General features: G+C 37.3%; 3 protein-coding genes across 4 annotated transcripts; 1 reads left to right on the top strand and 2 right to left on the bottom strand.

Annotated features, from left to right (window-relative positions):
* Positions 1–5948: 5948 nt before the first annotated feature.
* Positions 5949–7748, bottom strand: LOC137586665 (uncharacterized). Its single transcript, XM_068302782.1, has 3 exons — positions 7590–7748; positions 6806–6919; positions 5949–6609 (listed from the first exon to the last, which is right to left on the bottom strand). The coding sequence occupies exons 1-3, from the start codon at positions 7645–7647 to the stop codon at positions 6137–6139; spliced, it is 645 nt and encodes a 214-aa protein (XP_068158883.1). The 5' UTR covers positions 7648–7748; the 3' UTR covers positions 5949–6136.
* A 390-nt stretch (positions 7749–8138) lies between these two features.
* Positions 8139–9575, top strand: LOC137586536 (uncharacterized). The gene is made up of 2 exons (XM_068302622.1): positions 8139–8699; positions 8975–9575. The coding sequence occupies exons 1-2, from the start codon at positions 8292–8294 to the stop codon at positions 9293–9295; spliced, it is 729 nt and encodes a 242-aa protein (XP_068158723.1). The 5' UTR covers positions 8139–8291; the 3' UTR covers positions 9296–9575.
* On the bottom strand, positions 9304–14151 carry LOC137586534 (bleomycin hydrolase). 2 transcript variants are annotated; one of them, XM_068302620.1, is made up of 5 exons: positions 13993–14151; positions 10751–11415; positions 10201–10676; positions 9987–10107; positions 9304–9914 (listed from the first exon to the last, which is right to left on the bottom strand). In XM_068302620.1, exons 1-5 carry the CDS (start codon positions 13994–13996, stop codon positions 9699–9701), a joined length of 1482 nt encoding a protein of 493 aa, XP_068158721.1. In that variant the 5' UTR covers positions 13997–14151; the 3' UTR covers positions 9304–9698. The 2 variants fall into 2 exon arrangements, with proteins under 2 accessions (XP_068158721.1, XP_068158722.1); XM_068302621.1 differs by having other exon boundaries at positions 10751–11412; positions 13993–14117.
* Between the last annotated feature and the right edge of the window lie 742 nt (positions 14152–14893).

Below are 14893 nucleotides of genomic sequence, written 5' to 3'. Positions count from 1 at the left end.
CACTTCTGAAACTTATAAACTTTCCAATGTCCAAGAATGATTTGCCTGATTTGCCCCATATTATGTGCTAGATGCGACACTTAATCAGTTAAACTAACTTACAAGATGATCCTTCAGATATTTGTATATATATAATATAATGAAAGTTAATATAGTCATCTGAGTTATGGGAATGACATTTGTTATTCAAGCTTTTGTAAGAAAATCCTTTGAATCAGACCACTATATCAATTAGTGTCAATAAATTGGTGAAGGAATTAAAGTAATTTGATTTGAACAGAACTGAAATCCCCTTCTATAAGTTGATATACATATGTAAAAAGTATTTGCTGCCCTCGGTTAGATCTCAAGTAATTAACTATATACATAAGTATCTATATATACTTGGCACATGTCTTTTATGAATAAGGCAACAGTTATCATTAGTAACGTCACTTTGGATGATGTGAACACACCCCCCCCCGTGCCCCCTTCACAGAGATTGCTCTGCTCAAGAAATTTTAGACATTGTCAAAGAAAATTTGTGACAAGCGATCAAAAAACAAAATAGACATTCATTAGTCGCAACACGGCAAACGGAAAATCCCGTGAGGAAAACAAAAAAGAAACAAAAGCATAAAATGACGTGAATATGGAGATTGATTAGAAAACATATTGAACTTTGACCATGTCAAAAAGACAGAAATGAAAGCCAAATAAATTGTTGATCATCTCCTTTAGCTTGCCATTTCCCCTTACCCAGGCCAAATGTTTCATATTCTGTGTAGGCAATCGAGATATTTAATAACGCCATTTGTTTGTTGTTGTTGTTGTTGTTGTTGGTGCTTTCTTCCATAAATAAGAAACAAATTGGCATGCATTTGGCCTAAAGTCGTGGCCAAAGCAGGTGGGGGAAGCGAGAAACAGAGAGGAAGACGAAAGCATTTGCAATGCAGAGAGAATGAAAAAGTGGAATTGTATGAGAAATAGAAGATACACAACTGACAAGAGGAGCACATAAATTTCTCAACACTTGCATTAAATTTACAACAACAACAACAATAACATCATCGTCATCAAGTCCCAAAACGAAGAACAAACAGATGTGTCGCCCTGCACCACTGCACCACCGCCACAGCACCACCATGAAACAGAAAATCCGTCGGAAAAAATACAAATTATGAAATTATATCAACCAACAAATTTAGCCAATTTTCAGGGGAATATTGCATGGGAAACACCGTGTCAAGCGAATCCCTCTTAGCAGGGACATGTTCAAAATAGGAGATTATCTTCCAGTTTGGTCAGCGAATTCTTGTAATATGTCGTCTTTTGGACCAAAAGGATAATGCTCTGTGGCTCTGGGTTGAAAAAATTATCCTTGGAGAAAACATCCAAGCAAATCTCAATCTAGAGATCTATCCGTCTATCTGTCCGTCTGTATAAGCACCTAGATCTTGAAGAGTATAAGAGGTAGAGTCTCCAAATTAAGTATGTAGTTTTATGTAATGAGCAGGTAGATCAAGTTTACTTTGCCACGCCCCCTTCTTATCATCCGTTCTGTGATAGCTCTCCCAAGGGCGAGTAATTGCAAACTCATATCACAATCATTTGTGGATTTTGATTGAATTTTGCAAGCAATTTTCCACATGTGGCTTGAATAGCCATTGTAATGGCAATCAGCATGAAAATGACTCAATTTTTCATCTGCCCTCCACCCGCCCCGACTGTGCACCATAAGAACTCACTTCCTCTTTGGTTGCTATCAATTGCATCAACATGACTATTATCATTATCAGATCCGAATGCTTCTGCACATAACACACAAATCTGTTAACAGTTGGCAATAATTGTGTGGCAAAGCAACATTGTCCCAACTTATGCCCCTCCCACTCCTCCCCAGTGGGATACCCCATCGTCATAATTTCTGTCCCTTTTGCATGAAGAACAAAATGTTTGTTCGGCTATTTTTGGTGTCACCGCCGACGATGCCGCCTTTTATTGTTTGGCCCGGAGGCTTCTTCTTCGTCTCCATATTTTATACATACATATATGTATTTGGAGTTCGCTGTGGCTTCTTGTTTGGTTTTGGGTGAAGTGTTGTCATCGATAGCATTAATTTTGGTAAGTGCGTCCCAAAACAGATGCAGAAAGTCGAGCTGAGGAGTTGGAACTGGTTTGGGGGGCTGATTTTGCTGCACTTTTCAACACAATTTTTATGGCACAACATTTTCAATTTCGTTTTTCCTGAATTATGCGCTCAATTTCCGTTGAATTTAATAAGCGGATGAGAAGGCAACTCCTCCACCACGGCGGAGCACCCCGCGTCCATTCAACTCTCCTCCAAGAACTTCAATCTTCAACAATTTGCACTTTAAATAATACAAATAACTACAAAAAAGGAATTTTACATCATTTGTCTTTTCTCTTTTGTTTTGTTTTTGTTCTTTCTTTTTATTGCCATATCGTATATTTTGAGGACCCATAAAGATGGCAAGTTAACTTTGTTGCCCGGTAGCACGTGCTCCACACGCCCATCATACCGCAATGCTCCACAGTCTGTGGTCTGGGGCCTGAGGGGGCGTGGCAGTCAATCTGTCAAATCTGCCTCTCAACACATAGCGTCAACTCGAGTCGGGCAGTTGTGTTGTGTCTTTAAAGGAAGGAAGGGTTCGCGTGCTGGATTCGTTACGGTTCGTCTTGGTTTCTTTTTTAGGACTGCTGCTCCACTTGAGTTTCATCCGTTGCATGACATTCCAAAAACCAAAGGACATCACGAAGTGTGTATACCCTGACTAACAAAAGTTTGAGAACCCAGTCATAGAGTCTTATTAGAGAAATTGTTATCCTTTTTAATGGATTTTTTATCATTTGTTCAAGAATACTTGCTGACATGGTAAGTCGTTTTCAATGTATGTATGAGATGGTTAAGAAAATTGCTATAATATTTGCCTAAGAAAAGAATCCACAAGGACTCTTCCATAACAAAATGTCAAGCAAACACCCAGGATGGGCGAAGACACCAAAAGGCATCGAATCTTGCTCAGAAGCAACTCTTGAGGAGATCGGAAACCTTGGTTCTTTTTCGAAATGAAGTCAAGTATTCAAATGGCTTGCAATTTTTTATCTGTCCAAGGTGTAACTATTAGGCAAATAGAAAAAAAAAGCTACGTGAGCTTAATATATAAAAGATAAAGTCAAAATAAATAGCAACTAAATTTCTAAATTACTTTGCCTACTTCTAGTATTTGTTGTATGAAAATCAGATAAAGTGATATCACATTGGCTATATCACGAGGATGATATGACAAACTCTGATACTTAGTTTACCCTTCTTTTCTATATCTTCTCTCACTCTCTCTTTCTATCTGTTACAGTCTCTTCCTTTTACTCTTTAGACATAAACAGAGGCTCAAGTGTCAATAGTTGGCAGCATTGAAAAACGAAGGGAAAACCAAAAAAAAAAAAAGGAAAAACTAGAAAAAAACTAGAAAAACATAAACATGGTTTCACTTTCAAAGCGATTAGCCACGGGATGCGCCTTGAATTTGTGCGGAAAATTGTATTAACAATAGCAACAACAAACATCAATAATCATAACAGCAACAACAAACACTCATATCCATTGATAAGAATAACAACAACAACAACAACAACAACAATAGCACAAAACACTTTGAATTGTCTCCGTCATCTGTGGCACTTGAAGATGAACAAACCTTCGAGGCCATTTGACACCATTCAAGATTTCAAAAATCGAAACACCAGGCGAAAAACCATGCGACAGAAGGGACAAAGGACCTACCGCAGTGAGAGTAGGAAGATTGTGAGAGAGAGAAAGGGAGGGACCTGACCATAAACTATTAAAAATTTTCATTTTACAGTGGCAGACGTAAAACTCATTTGGTTACCACTTGAATTCATTTATTCATCTTCCCATTCTCCATCATGGTTGACCATTATCACCCCCATATAAGGCTGCAGATCGAAACGAAATGTATAGTATATTATATACTATGATGATATTTTCGACTCTTTTGTTTACATGTATGTATATGTTTGTGATTCCAACCAAAGTCATTGAAACCATGATCAATCAAAGGCTTTACTGGATTCGTATCTTTCCAATGGCTTATTGAAATTAAAGCCCAAATTTCATGATCCCTCAAATCGTTTTACTGAATATAAGTTTTGTCCCTTTCTTTTTATTTAATCGATGATTTCTTTATAGTAAGACTCTTTTAAAATTACTGAAATTACTATCTATGGTTAAGTATTGAAAGCTGGAATAAGCCGTTTAGCTGTTAAAGACACAAAAGATGCAAATTGTTGTCAAAAAAAGGCAAAAGTTTTCAAGATTCTACTAAAACCAAAACTTAAGTGAAACTCAGCAAACTCCAATTCGATATTTTCACAAAAAATTTCAAAAATGCTTTGTTCTTTTGGCTCCATTTGGGATACACTGTTTGATAAGATCATGTTTTCTTTATTCAACCCAACGCATCACTTTTTAACCTCTGGAAAATGGAGTTTTAACTTCTGAGTTTTACTATATCTTCAAAATGAACCTAGGTCCTAAACAATTTTGTAGCTAGTTGAAGTTTCTTACTTCTTGGCCATCCCTCGCTTGTGTGTACATACATGTCATTTGCCCCTACGAGTGTTAGTTTTCAGAATTTAGCACTTGATTCCTCCAACTGAATGGTTAACCTTTGTTTAGTTTATCATTATTATAGATTATTATACATATGTTGTTAGGAATGCTCAAATGTATTTGATTCATTCTAAATGGACATTAAGCAAATGTTGTCAACGGTAATCATGAAATGGAGTGGAATAACGAGTCGGTCTCTGGTCTAATCTGCATTTTGTTGTTACTTAACTAGAATTCTTACTCACTTACTTACTTACTTGTATATGACGATTGTGTGGTTCCTTACTTTTTCTCACATTTGCTTTGGACTTAGCTGTCGCCAATTCCACCGGAAAACAGTCATTTCCCATAGAATGAAGAATTCGATAACGGAATTTGAGACATTGAGAGACAAGCATATTCACCTGATTCATTAGTCCCATATGAAAAGAATAGAATATGAACAACAGGTGAGAGCTGACTCTACGGAAAGGTGCCAAATCTCACGATATGAAATGGCAAGTTGTTAATTGACTCCATCAACCTGCGCAACGTCACAAAAGTTATGAAATAAAATTGGTTTAAAATCGACATGTTTTCATTTGCTTGTGTAATGTGGTAAATGTGTTTTTGGCAAGTGAAATGAAAAGGCTTTTATCCTGCGATTGCTTGATTCTAAATTTAAGACATTTATTTTAACTTTCACCTGGACCTACTCCAAGAAACACATGTCAATACTTTGTTTTATCGGTTTCAAATCAATCTTAGCTCGCTAATCATTTGACACCCTCACAAAGTCATTCGGCTGCAGTGAAACCTCGTTATAACGAAGGAGACTTTAAAAGTTCTTTGCCATGGACACTTTTAGGTATTTGCATTGGTTTTTTCAAAAGACCTCATGGGAAAGCGGTTCGTTATATCGTCGATTTCACTGTACTTGACTAGTTTAGATTTCATGTTCTGTTTCTATTTTTAACTCTAGGTACTTATTACATATTTGCTTCTGTGAAAACAATTATTTCAACTCAAAGGGAAATCAGAGAGTGGAGAAAAACAAATATGCCCAGTGTCAGATAGGTGCCAAGAGTAGGGAGCGGTGGGGCGGGAAGGGATATTGACTGTGACATGCTGAATGTGTTGATACATTTATGCCGATCTTCCGGTGGTGGCTTCTTTGGGTTCTTGTGTTGGAAATGTCCTCCTCGTAACTCGTCAATTGCTGCCACTTCATAAATATCGCCAAAAAAGACCGACAAATTTTATATTTATATATATGTACATACATATAGATTGCATCAGATCAAAGGCTTTTCCAAATGCAACAACACTTGCTAAATTGTTTTTATTAAATTTGTGGATAAATTTATTGGACAAAAAAAACCCATTTAATTTGGATTGAACAAAAAAAAAAAAAGATTTAAATAAAATTATTAGAAAAATTTACAAAAAAAAAATGTACATTAATTGCTCTTTTGCTGTGAGGTGTTTGAAAGGGGAAGGAAAGGAGATGGGGAGGGGGAGGATTTACAGCATCCAGGCGGCCAACATGCTGACAACCAACAAACCGATCTGGACCACAAAAACGGAGCTGCTGTCACGTGCCAATGGAATTAACGTATCATTGTAGGGCAGGAAGTTGCAGCCACGCCCCTCGCATGTGTAACAATTGCCATCCTTGATGCATTGCTTATTGGCCTGGGCAGTTGTCAAGCAACCACGCTGGAATGAGCCACTGACCGTGCGGTTACTGTTACGGATATAGCACTTATCGCCGATCTTATAGGTGGGGCAGATCGACGATTGGGCATACACCTGGGTGGCGCACAGTGAATCGGTTGAGTTGCCCGAACACTGCAGACACTGGGCCCGAGAAGTGGGGAACACCTGGCGATTGCAGCCCTCCAGGAAATTGCATGTGACACACTCCAACTCATTGTGGCAGGCATTCAATGTGGCATTGTCCAAATCGCTGGCACATCCACGAATGGTGTAGCCATCTGGGGAAAGAAGAAAAACCCAAAGATCAAAACAAGTCACATTGAAGATTGGAGTACAAACTAAAACTAATACTAAGTGATGATCCATTTAGCAATTGAAATTTCAAATATAGTGCCATTTGATTCGAGGCCTTGGAAAATGCATTGCTTGGAGATGGTTCTTAAATTATTTTTCAATTCCAATATATGTACTTACTCTGGACACGCACGTAACACACAGAGCTGCTATTGACGCATTCTTTAGCCAATATATTTAAAGGATCGGTGGCGCAACGTTCTTCAGTCTTTGAATTGCACTGAACACAGCTATCTATAATACGAGAGAGAGAGAGACAATCAGAGAGTTGGTTATAGACATAGATATATGTATGTACATAATAAAACATTACAGGTATGAGAGAGATAGAGAGAGAGAGAGAGTCTATTTTTTATATTGAGTCATAGTTTTATGTGGAAGCTGATAAGACCAACCAAGTGTTAATGTTTTCAACTCTTTACCCATACTAGCTTAATCGATACTTATCAACTGATATCCCCTATCTAAAAAGCAAGTCTAGCGATTATTTCAACACACCATTTAACCAAAAAAAGAGAAATATACTTGTGGTTATTCTCAAATCAAATTCAAATGTTCATAATGTTTAGGTATAACATCTCTATATCCATTGGGTACAGAATGTGACTAAAACTAAGATATGAGTTATATATGTAAATAAGCTAAATGTATGTATATATTTGAGAGTATGTCTTTCTTTTGATGTGATTCAATATAAATATTCGTAGAAAAATTGTCGAGGCCACGGTTACACATTGAACAGTTTTTAGGACGGGGCAATACTTTTTTTTTTAAATTTTTATGCCGCATTATTTATCTTATCTATATTTTTTTTTAACAAATCTAGCAGGTACTCTTTGCACTTATATAATACCAAACAGCATTAAAAAATTAAAAAAAAAAAGAAACTCTAGTTAAACATTACCACAATTGATATAGGCAAAGAAGGCAAAAAGTGCCAACACCGACAAAATTCTTTTCATTTTTAATGATTTGTAAAGTTCCAAATTTTTGGGTTTATTATTTTTCTTAGGTCTCTTGTTTTCGTACAATAGAAACTGCTACTCGAACAATAGTTAAATATACACTGACTGGAATTGTCGAAATGAAGCTTTGGGCATAACTGTGCATACATATAGAAACGTCATACTGAACAAACAAAAGATAAGAAATGTGTCGATATAGGAGGCAAGTGTATATTAGATGGATGACTACATACACACATGTACATACATACATACATACATATAACAAGCTTTATTTTTAACTGTTGCCGAGTGATTGGTATTTGTAATTAAGACCAGATAACAGAAATGAAATTAAATACAAACGAATTGAATGATGGAGATGGAAAATTAAAATTTGGCGCCCAAAAGTCGATTACACTTTCCTAAGCGAATGTCTATCGATATTCATCGTTTGAGAACACATATTTCGAACAGAGGGGCAACACTATTTGCTCAGTGCTGCCAAAACGGACATGTGTAAACACTATCACTTTGTATTCATTCAATCCTAGAGACTTACAATTACGCTCATTTAGCTATCATTTATATATATATGCTCTGGACTCCTGGCGCCACTGGAACTGGATCTCACCAGATTATCACCTTAGTGCCATTTAACAATGACTCTGTGCATCAGTGACTACTGGCAGCACCGACACCTTCATGTTCTTCCGCCACCAGAACCCGGTTGGATTGCAATCAAAAGCCCCGACACTGCCAATCAACATGATGGTGGTTATGGTAAACAGAAACGACGGCTCAAGCTTCAAGTGGATGCCATCACGGGAAACTATTGGCTCAAAGAGCTAAAGCAACAACGCGTATTGGTCCAAAGGTTAATAATGGATAATGGTGTCGATGTGATTTGGCTGGAATTCCATCCACCCGACAAGGATACCATTGATTATAAGTGGGCTGATATGCTTGCCTATACCATTTGGGAGCACATCGAGGTGGAGCATATGATGTCCTGGCTATCGACCCTAGGCGGTGGTTTTTCCGCATTGGGAGAACAATTCGAAAGATGTGTGAGTAAATGTCTCCTCTCTCTCATAGCTCCCAGCTCTCTCAAAGCCAGTTACTTTAACCCCATTAATCTGTTTTATTCCTGTGATCTTCCTAAACTTTCATTACTCACTTTAGTTAAAAACTCCTTAGAACCGGCTTTATAGAATTTTTTCAACTAGTCCATTAGATGCTAGATGTTTCTAGTTCGCTTATTTTTCTTCCACGTCTAATGCAATCTCGTTTCCCATTCGCCTTACTTTCCGACTTATGACTTATCCTCCCTTTTCTCCTCCAGGCTGAAACTGCTGGCAAAATCTCATTGAAGCAACTTAATATTGGCCTTCGCCTAGGCGATCCTTTCCTGCAGGCGCGATGTAAACTCTACTACAGCATATCCCTGATTCAGCGTGGAAAACTGCGCCACGCCAAACACCTGATACGCAGTCAATATCAATTTGCCAAGGCCAATGAGGAGGCGGATCGACGCCTAATACGAATGTGTCGAGGTATTTGGTTGCGTCTGCAATTCGAATACCATGAGAGATCCAAATTGGCTGAACAAATGGGCACCCCACTAACGAAAAACGAAACGAAGGAAAGTTTTCAATTATTGTAGATAAAATGTTTTTTGTATTCAATAGTATGTATATTTATTTCGTTAATATTTTGTAATGTGTATACGTAAAAAAATGCATTTACATTTTAAAAAATGGTGGGGGAGTGGAAGGTGTAGGGGGTGATAATATGCTCAACTGCCGCCGTGCCGTAGGAAGAATGTTATATAAAAAGAATAACTAAAAGATTGCAGAATAAAATGAAATAGAATAGGGAAAGAAGGAGAAAAAAAACTTAAGCAAAACAAAAATTAAACTACGTTCTTTTCGTTTTTCATTACACTTTCTTTTTTTTTTTTTTTTTTTTTGTTTTGTTGTATTGTTGTTTGAATGCTTAGCGGTTTATTGTTGTTGCTGTTGCTGCTGTTGTTTTATCGTAAAGCTTTTCCCATTTTCTTTTATGGTTTATTGGGCCAAGGTGCCCATAGGGTCCCAGGCGGGCAACACAATGGGATCCATATCAAAGACACGCAAAACATCCTCCGGTACATATTTCTTATCGACCACCACCTCAAAGCCGAACTCTCTAAACCAATCGGCGCACATAACCAAATAGCCCTTCTCGCCGCGATCCTCACCCCAGGAGTTTTCCACACGCAATTTCTGGGCAACGCCGTTTTTCTGCAATGCACAAAAGAAAAGAAAACGTTTTTCCTCAATGCCATTTATTCGTTCTTTGCATTTGTTACTCACATCCACCGAGACAGCTGTAAAGACCATGGCATGCGTCATTGCCGATTCCCCATAGATGAGACGATCGGCCTTCGAGAATGTTGTTTGTATATCAATATCAAAGACCAGCTTAAAATCATGTCTATAGGAGAAAGGAGAGAAGAAAGCGTTTGGTTAGCAAATTCAATTTGAAAATTGAGAATTAAACAAGAAATTTGATCGCATCTTCTCTTACACATCCATATCTTCGATGCCCTGCTTAGAGGCAAAACGTTTGCTAACCTCACAGCCAAACCAAACGGGCTCGCCGGCCTTTAGGGATTTCGTCACCATGGCCAAGAGTAATTCGACCGATTGATTATTATAAAGCACTGGACGACCGCCAACCACATTGCCCAGACAGTCCACAGTGTAGGCCTGATCGTAACTACTTGTCGGACGGGGATCAGTGACGAGGCACACTTTATCCTCCACATTGAAATGCGGTTTCACATAACGTTCATAGAATTCCAAAGAGCTAACTGGCCCAATTGATTGATAGTTTTTGCTCTTGTCATAATATTCCCAGGTGAAGGTTTCGGCCGGTATGCCCAGACAAATGCCAACAACTTTATAAATTTCCGACATTTGCTCTTGAATTTTATTGGTAATTTCCTCATCGGTTGGATTCTTTTCCATTAGGACACGCAGGTGGCGGGCATATTCCCGAAGCTGTAAATTGAAACAATCAACATGTTAATTTTTTTTCAATGAATTCATGATTCTTTCGTTTTGGTTCACCTCACCTTACTCTTCAATATGGCATTCATTCGTATGCTGGACTCACAGCTAAAGCTCTCCGGGAAACATTTCTTTGGCATCAGACCATGTTTGGCTATCAAATTGACAAGCATATCCCATTGACCGCCATCTGATGTGGGATCGAGCAGTAGAAATGATACCAAACGACCATCGACCTTCTCGCCCCGTTGCGCCGTTTTCACAATGTTATTTAGGAAATAGTTACAACGTTCAATTTTATCCCAATAAAAGAGGAACGCCTGCGAGAATTCGAATTCATCCAAATTGTAATTCTTCATGAACGGCAATCGTATGCAATTTAATGCCGCAAATAGCCAACACCGACCGGAGCTACGTTGATTCGTCACCGGTTTCCCTTCCGTTTCCACTTTGTAGTTGAACACATGATTCGTTGTCTCCAGGGTTTTGCGTGATAGGCAAACATCGAATGGATCGACACGGGAGCAAACATTTTGGGCTAATATATTTTTCGGTTCCTGATAGAAGTTCTTTCGCCATTTGCCCAATAGATCATTCGAGATAACACTATTGGAGGTGCTTAAATTGATGCCATTGCCGCCACCGCTGCCGGTGGTGCCTTTGGTATTGGTGTTGTTGCAGGCATCCGTGGGGTTGGCACCAGTTGCACTTGTATTGTCATCAGCTGCTGCTGCAAGTAAAGGATTGGAAGGGGAATCGGGACGTAACGGACCCGCTATTGAATGTACTTGGGTTTGATTTGGTGACGAATTTTGATCTAGCATCGCTTTGCTGCTGCTGCTTCTGCTTCTCAAGTGGATCTTGAACTTTTGATAACTGATAATTTGCGTTTTTTCTTGATTTCGCTTTGCCGCCGCCACAAGGCTTAGAGATCGCCTGAAAGTGGCCAAATTAACTGCAAAGCCACAACCGGGGAGAACCAACAAACAAAAATTTTTATGTATTTATATATAAACTATATAATTATGCATATGTATGTTTAAATTTCAAAAATAACAAAAAAAAAAAACAAAAAATTAAACCGAACTCATAACTGTTTATGTTCAATACATAAATTTTATATTTATATCCTAAAAATATCAAAACAACAAAATTAAAAGACAATACAACATAAAGGGAATGCCTTAGCCTACTCAAAAAGCAGGACCAGGATTAGCTGAGGTCAAAACGATACACCAATTGAACAACTCTTTTTTCTTTCAAAGGACCATTTGACCTTGAAATTCGTATTCGATATTCTGAAATTATTTAACGTTAATTAATTAATTAAAAGGGAAACTGCCTTCAATTGAGTTCAACGTTAATATTTAATATAATTCGTTGAGTTTAGAAACCTTAAAACCGATTTCGCTTTAAACATTTTACTTAACAAGCTAACACAGTAAATTACTCAGAACAATTGGGAAATACATTTCAGAATTAGAACAAGCTTAAACTATTGGTCTTAAAAACTGTTATCAGCGAGATACAGAGACTGATTAACTTAGGATGATCTCATCATCTGTTAATGCCCTTCTGTAGTTGTAGGATGTTTTAAAGTTACTTTCTAAGTAATAATATACAGTGAATATCAATTAAAACGATAGTCGTAACCATTTAACCCTTTTTTTGTTCCAGACAGATCTAATAGATTATCTTGTTCTGTTTCCAATTGCTTCGGTTTTTAAAATATCGTAACTTAAAGATGATTGTTTTGAATCTAAGAAGATCTTTATGGATGTTTATTTTAAAAATTATTCAAAATCAATGTTGGTTAACATTGAAAATCAAAAAAATCATAGTTTTGGTGCACTTTACTTTTGACCTAGATCCTCTATAACAAAATAGCCATTATTTACGGTCCCTGATTATTGCTAATACTTTGTATGAAAATCAAGCATCTCATTTTGTATATGTATGTACATACATACATATATCGTTAAAATGGGTAAATCATAATGACTAATAAGCGTTACGTGAAAAACAACAAATAAAAAAAGTAGTAAATGTTTTCAAATGTAGAATTATAGTTTAATTGTTTTTGTTGTAAAACCAATTGGTCATACATACATACATACATACATACATACATATGTATTTGAGTTTTTGATGGGGGAGTGTTTGCATTTTATCCCGTTTTCTTTTTTTGCATTCGTTTATGATGGGTGAGCTGTAACTTGAGGCATGTAACTGTAGTTTGTAACTTAATTTGAAAATATAACAAAAAAGGAGAGGGGGAAAAACAGTCGCCTATTAAAAATTGAAAAGCGTCAACAGCTGCCGGCCATTAACATTTCCCTGCATGTGTGTGTCTCTTTCTCTCCCTCTCTCTGTGTGTGTGTCTGCATATATTCGTATGTATTGTACTTTGGATTTAGTGCGTCTTGCTATTTGAAATTGCTTTGTTAATTTAACCCAGCCAGACTCGGCACTAATAAGAGCTTTTTTTCCTTGTTTTTGTTGTGTGAAATTTTCTTTTGTTTGCTCTCCGATTGGGGAACATACATACATAGGTGAAGGGGTGGGGTGGTGTCTGATAAGAAACACACACACTCACTATTATTATATGGTACAATTTAAGAAAGCGAAAAACAAACTAACTATCTGCTAGAATCAAGAGAGACGCCCATGCAGGCAACGGCAGACGACTTTATCTTTACAGTTATAATCTGTTAGAATAAGAGTGAAAGAGAAAATGGAATAAAACCAGTTTAACGGGACTCATGCCATTGTTTTTTTTAGGATTGCGAAGGGGTTTTAGGGGGCGGCAGCGGGAGTTGTTTTTTTTGTTTGTTTTTGCTCAAAATGCCGTTTTTAAAAAACTTTCGCCTAAAGCCGGCGAACTCACAAACAAAAAGAAAAAAATCTAAACAAACCGTAACGGGAAGAAAAAGGGTTAAAAACCCGTTTGACAACTTTTTGTTTGACTGTTTGTGGCTGTTGTGGGTACGCATTTGTGTGTGTGTGTATGTTGGTGAGTTTGCTTAAACGAGAGATGAAACAAAAAAGGCGAAGAGAAAAAGAAACAAACTAAAATTTGGGTGAAATTTTACTTTCATTACGGCGTCTATATTTGATCGTTTTGTTGCTACGGAAAAAAAGAGGCTTTTTACGTCTCATTCAAACACACACACACACTCTTAAATGCACTTGAGCAAAGTTAGGGGGCGGGGTACCAGGCACCCCCACACACACAAAGAACGGCAAAATGCAGCTACATCATCTTCTTTCTTATTCTTCAATTATTTATCCTTCTTTTCCTACTTACACATGCTGAATTTCTTTCTCACTTGGACCTGCTAAAAATTTATTTTTCACTTAAAATTTTGTTGTTTTTCTATGTGGGCGATCGTTTGTTGTGTTTGTGTTTGTATACAATACAGCAACTCTTATCCGACCGCTTATTTAAATGCACAATAAATTCGCCCAAACTGTGTATTCGCTCCAGTGTTGCCGTTTTTAGCTAAATAGCTAAAAAATAAGCAGATTTTTTAAAGCTGTTTTCATATATTCAAAAACATACTTATATTTTTAACGAAACGAAAGCAAGGGGAATTTAAAATTTATTTAAAATATGGAATATAAGCTAAAAACTATCTGTTTCAATTTTTAAATAAGGCAGATTTTCCGCTATCCGAATTTTATCCGCAAGCGCTCTTGAAAATAAGCAGATCTGACCGAGAATAAGCCAAAACGGCAACACTGATTCGCTCAGACAAACTGAATATTCGCCGAGCCATTTGAATTCGCCCGAACAAAGTGAATTTTCGCTCAGCCACTCACCAATTCAGTTAGCCGCCAATTCGCCCATGAATACTAAGGATTTTCGCCCAGCCATGTGACCGTAATTTGTAAAAATACTAAACTATTGCTGATTGTAAAAAAAATACCAAATATACCATTACAAAAAGTCGAATTCCTAAGGTCTGAGCCGGAAGTTCAAGGTCTGAGTCGGAAGTCCTAAGGTCTGAGTCGGAAGTGCTAAGGCTGAGCGAATTTGCCAAATTTTAAATTTTATTTTAAAATGTTATGGTGGTATGCATATAATGGATGTGCTTTTTGACCCCATAAAGTATATATATTCTTGATCAGCATGAGAAGCTGAGTCGATATATGTATGCGTTTTACTCAGCCATCTCAAGAGCTATTGGGATGTTACTTCATATTTG

Source organism: Drosophila tropicalis, unplaced genomic scaffold (genome assembly GCF_018151085.1).
Source record: "Drosophila tropicalis isolate 14030-0801.00 unplaced genomic scaffold, ASM1815108v1 contig_158, whole genome shotgun sequence".
NCBI classification, from domain to species: domain Eukaryota; kingdom Metazoa; phylum Arthropoda; class Insecta; order Diptera; family Drosophilidae; genus Drosophila; species Drosophila tropicalis.
This window is presented reverse-complemented; position numbering and strand designations above follow the sequence as displayed.

What these genes read in the sequence shown, in the direction of transcription:
- LOC137586534 (XM_068302620.1), bottom strand. An exon ending in GGCATCGAAGATATGGATGT is followed by an intron (nt 10,108 to 10,200) that starts GTAAGAGAAGAT and finishes TTTCTCCTATAG; the next exon opens with ACATGATTTTAAGCTGGTCT. An exon ending in TTACAGCTGTCTCGGTGGAT is followed by an intron (nt 9,915 to 9,986) that starts GTGAGTAACAAA and finishes TGTGCATTGCAG; the next exon opens with AAAAACGGCGTTGCCCAGAA.
- LOC137586665 (XM_068302782.1), bottom strand. Translation starts at nt 7,647, where the DNA reads ATGAAAAGAATTTTGTCGGTGTTGGCACTTTTTGCCTTCTTTGCCTAT. An exon ending in CTTTGCCTATATCAATTGTG is followed by an intron (nt 6,920 to 7,589) that starts GTAATGTTTAAC and finishes CTCGTATTATAG; the next exon opens with ATAGCTGTGTTCAGTGCAAT. An exon ending in GTGTTACGTGCGTGTCCAGA is followed by an intron (nt 6,610 to 6,805) that starts GTAAGTACATAT and finishes TTCTTTCCCCAG; the next exon opens with ATGGCTACACCATTCGTGGA.
- LOC137586536 (XM_068302622.1), top strand. Translation starts at nt 8,292, where the DNA reads ATGACTCTGTGCATCAGTGACTACTGGCAGCACCGACACCTTCATGTT. An exon ending in GAGAACAATTCGAAAGATGT is followed by an intron (nt 8,700 to 8,974) that starts GTGAGTAAATGT and finishes TTTCTCCTCCAG; the next exon opens with GCTGAAACTGCTGGCAAAAT.